Source organism: Lipotes vexillifer, unplaced genomic scaffold (assembly GCF_000442215.2).
Source record: "Lipotes vexillifer unplaced genomic scaffold, Lipotes_vexillifer_v1.1 scaffold24, whole genome shotgun sequence".
Classification (NCBI taxonomy): Eukaryota; Metazoa; Chordata; class Mammalia; order Artiodactyla; family Lipotidae; genus Lipotes; species Lipotes vexillifer.
Genome location: NW_006782914.1, coordinates 3,006,198 through 3,010,897, shown reverse-complemented (window position 1 = coordinate 3,010,897; position 4,700 = coordinate 3,006,198). Strand labels below are relative to the sequence as shown.

At 37.2% G+C, this 4,700-nt stretch overlaps 1 protein-coding gene across 1 annotated transcript in view; it reads right to left on the bottom strand.

The window, feature by feature from the left end:
* FBN1 (fibrillin 1) overlaps positions 1-4,700 on the bottom strand; it is a 255,338-nt gene that overhangs the window by 44,528 nt on the left and 206,110 nt on the right. The window contains exons 48-50 of the mRNA XM_007455563.1: positions 3,160-3,276; positions 2,146-2,274; positions 1,433-1,552 (exon numbers count right to left, since the gene is read on the bottom strand). Coding sequence (XP_007455625.1) covers positions 1,433-1,552; positions 2,146-2,274; positions 3,160-3,276 — 366 coding nt within the window. The remainder of the gene's footprint in view (positions 1-1,432; positions 1,553-2,145; positions 2,275-3,159; positions 3,277-4,700) is intronic.

Sequence of the window (4,700 nt, the reverse complement as noted above, 5' to 3'; positions counted from 1 at the left end):
AGCAGGAATTTGTAGTGAAAAAGAGGTAAGTCTTGATTCTGAGCCATGCTGTTTTTATGGAAATTTTTTTTTTTCAACGAAACAGATATCCCTTGTATCTTGCGACTCTTTATTTTCAGGTTTGTGCAACGAGTTCTACCCACACCAAAATGTATTCGCATTACACAGCTTTATTCCCACGAGGTCCAACTAAAGGGAAGTTAGGATATTAACTTTGTTCTCTTGACTTAGTTTTGTAAATACCACACAATCGATTTTCTAGAAATGTGCAGTGCAAAGTATCTTCCTGTACAGTGCAAAACTAGCTTCTTCCTCATTTTCATGTTCTTATGTTGCATTTATAGTTGCATCATGTTTCCTGTGGCTCATTATCTGAACTGCTGCTGCTGATTGAATTGCTCCATTCCTACACTCCCTCCACCCCGACATCCAACCTTTGCTTAAAAGTCAACTTCTGTGAAAATGCTCGGATGCTTCCTTTTTGCTTTTGTTGTTGTTACGGTAGAAATCAAACTGTAGGTGCCAGCTTCATAAGGGTAGGGACAAAGATTTAGAATGAACACATTTATAAACTATTGCGGAAGTCATTTTTCTTTCTATACATTTTCATTCTGTTCATTTTAGGGTAATTTTTGCATTAATCTTGGGAGTGAATAAAGCTGATCTCTAATAGAAGTAAAATAACACTTAATAATTTGTATTTAGGTCTAATTTTGATAAAGTGTTTTCATTTAGAATATTATCTCTTGACTGAGAGTTAAAATAGATATATAATAAACATTTGTCATTGATGATATTAAAAGTGGACAATTCTTACTCATTATGGATTAGATGCAGACTTGTTTAAAGGTGGGAGCATGGACTAGGTGACTTCTTAAAAGTCCTTTCCACCCTATTCATTGATGAAGTTCTGGCAATTAATGTCCTTCATTTAATGCAATGATATACGTACGTATTGAGGAATATGGTACTACAAAACTTGCTGAGAATTTATTTGTAGTTACACATTTCTGCCATTCTACAAGTCAAAATAACATAGACAAATAATATAGCCACATTCATCCAACCTTGAATGTGGTCACTTAAAAGATTTTAACTGGAATCAGGAAGCTATGTTTAGTTGCAACCCATTGGCACTTAAAAACATGTAATCCAGAACTTTTTACCAGCTGCATAAAAGTGTATTGGGAAAGTGTCAGGGTTATGTGACCACCCGTACACACAGAGCAAAATAGCTTCATCAGAGATTAGCATGAGAATTGATGTTCCTGTCTCACCATCTAATTTTGAGCCCGTAAGTCATACCCTACCCTTGGATTTGTTTCTGATAAAGTATTCCAAAATGAAGACACCATCACACCATCTCAAAAATTTGATAATGTCAATGCAGTAACCAATACTGCTAATTTCCAAATATTGATAGCCCTCCTACCTTCACACTTGTCATTCTGGAGACTGTATCCAGGTGGACAAATACATCTGTAGGACCCATCCAAGTTCTGACAGGTGCCTGGTGCACATTTTCCAGGTTCTAGGAGACATTCGTTGATATCTGCAAAGAAAAGGGAAAAAGAAGAAAGAGGTTCCCACTGGCATGATTTCCATCAAGCAACTAAAATTGAAAGAAACTGGAATAAAATCTAAGAAATACATAAATCTAAAGTCCACAAACTCTACCCTGGAGAAAAACTAACAGCTCAATAAAAATCAGCTTTATTGGCTTTCAGAAGTGTGCAGTGTATTTAACAACCATATTTTATTTGATCTACTTTCCAGGAAAGCATAGCACGTGAAAAGTCAATGGGTATGAAGATCTTTGAGGACACCCAAAGGACTGTATAAGAGCTTACCACAAAGCTATGTTGAAGAAAAAGAATAAAAGAAAGGGAATTACAGTTGTTTATAGAACAATTTAACAGTTACATTGAATGCTGTAACTGTTTCTGTAATGACAAACACTTAATTTTAAAAGATAAAGGGGAAGAGTGGTATATATACCATACACACATACAGGCAGGATTAGTGTCCTTCTACTCTGATCTTTTTCCTCCAGGCTTCTGAAGGAAGGATTGTGATAGAGACTGCATGATTCCTGGAGTGGCCTCTGGGATGACCTTTGGAGGGTCTTTCTGAAGCAGCACTCACCCACACAGGTTCTCCCATCTGGAGCCACCTCGTAGCCTTCATTGCACTGGCACTGGAAGGACCCCACTGTATTGATGCATTGGCCATTTCTGCAAAGGTTCCCATTTCCAGTTGCACATTCATCAACATCTGCCAAAAAAATATCCTTTGATATGTTCCAAAGAAAATGTCATAATCCCATCAATGATCAAAACTTTTAAAGGGAAAAATACTTATACTGAATTTCAGTGGCCTTTGCTGGCTCAGGCAGACTTAAGAAATTCCAATGTGATCTAGTTTATAACAACAGACCTGGCTTTATTCACCTATCAGAAGCTAACAAGAGGACATAATTCTACTAATTAGAGATTGATCATTTATATTAGGATTTTGTATGAGTTTCACCTTGATCATCCTTTAGGTTTCATTTTTAAAGGTTAAAACTGAATTACTAATACGCAGTACAGCTGAGGGTATTGTTAAGTATTCTTGTAATCAGAAGTGTATAAAAGTAGCCTCTAGCACAATACAAAATTTGGTTCCTTACCCTTGCTTGTGAATAATATAGCATATTTTATAAGAATTTTAACTTCTTTGAAGGGAGGCTATAGTGAAACATCTAGACAAGCAGGTCCACACTGCTCCTGAACTACGTAATTTCTATACAAAGGATAGCTTTTGTATGTTTTAAAACACATTCGATTTCTTTTGAAATGCTTTTAATTCTCAGCATAGTAGACATAAAAATTACAGCTGCTAATGAGTATATTAATAAAAGTAATAGACGTAGTAACTATATTGACTATAGTAACTATAGTCAGTAACTATATTGACTATAAAAATTACAGCTGCTAATGAGTATATTAATAAAAGTAATAGACGTAGTAACTATATGTAACAACTCTTTTTAACCACTTGTCACGCATAAGATGGCATATATTAAAAAAGATTGCCAGCACGCTGGAGATGATGCTAATTACAAAGAACACACATAAAACTGCCTTCCTTTGGTGGTTGACTGTTTTGCACACGCACCTATGCAGTCATTGTTGTGGGAAAGGATGAAACCGTGATTGCAGCGGCAGTTGAAGGAACCAATTGTGTTTCGGCAAGTTCCATTCCCACAGGCATCTCTTTCACACTCATTTATGTCTAGCAGGAACAGAGGACATAGAAAAACATGATTATTAACAGAAGAAGAGGGTATATGGTTACCTGCGGTTAAAAGGCATTTTAGAGTTCACAAAATGTCGTACGTAGGCTGAGAACTTCTAGATTCGAGGTTGGTATTAGTTCCAGCAGTGGCAGCTCCCTGTGAGAAACCAGCAAAAGGCAAGGTTCTAAGCCTTGGGAGAAAATCCTTTCCTTGGTTGGCATGTGAAAGGAGGCAAGCTAAGGACATGAGAACTGGACAAGAACTATTTTATTCTATTTACTTCTAGAATTCTCCACCCTTGCCACTTTTCTCAAATACTTTCACTTGGAAATGGAAAATTCTGTGCACATCTGGGTCTTGATTCACTGCCACCTTTGGCAAACTTCAGCCTTTAAGACTCTCACTCCAGTTTACCAAAAAGCAGTGAGTCACCTGATATTACCCCCAAATCAGCAACAAAATAAATGAGCTTTCTAACTCACCTGGAATTTTAGACATGCTTCTTTTTCCCAATCCACCCCTAAAAAGCCACGACCACTCCCATGAAATGGTGACTTATCTCCCTTCTAAACTATCCCAGTGTGATGGCCCCCAATATGGCTCTCCTCTCTTGCAGTATATTTTGTCTTTTTATTGGTCTATGACTTTTCACTTTGACTATTTGTAAAGCTGTTTTGGCATCTTGTGTGTCTTTGCATCTTGTGACAGCAGCCATCGTCTTTCTCATAAAGAGTAGGTGTACATTATATTAAGGAGGAAATAAATTAAAATGAAAAACGTTGATATTGTTGGCTTGTTATATCAACAGGCAGGATGAGGAGGGCAAGGACAAAGAAATGGGGAAGGAGTGGAAGGCAACACCTCAGATTAGCAAAATGTAGTGTTTAGTGTTAGGATTTCCTTTCCTTTCAAATTTTGGACATAAAGATAAGTTATCTGTGATCTTAAATCAAGAAGCTATTGCTGAGCCCAATGTGACTCCAACATGTGTGTCTATGGTTGACGACTGCATCCAGATGAGTCACCCTGCCAGCAGTCAAAAACTTCTGCCTTGATTCATTTTTAGCCAAGCAAGTGAAGTTCTTTAGTTGGGCAGGTTCTCTGGTAGAGGGTTCTACATAATTCAGATGGAAGAGGGAGAATGAAAGTTGGGCAGGGCTTCATTAATATGTAGGGATTATCTCTCCAGTGATGAGCAGGGCTTATTATAATCTTTAACTTAAAACTTATCTGCTCTGAAGATGACCAAACTTTATGAGAATGTTCCCTAATGGATAAATCCAATTACAGCCAAAGGCAAGCACTTTAAACATTACTCTATTGATTGTTCTTTTTCCAGCTGTGAAACTGATTGATGTTCATGAAGTCCCCAGAAGACTTAATGGATGTTGCTTTAAAGTAGAAACAGAAAGGAGGGAAA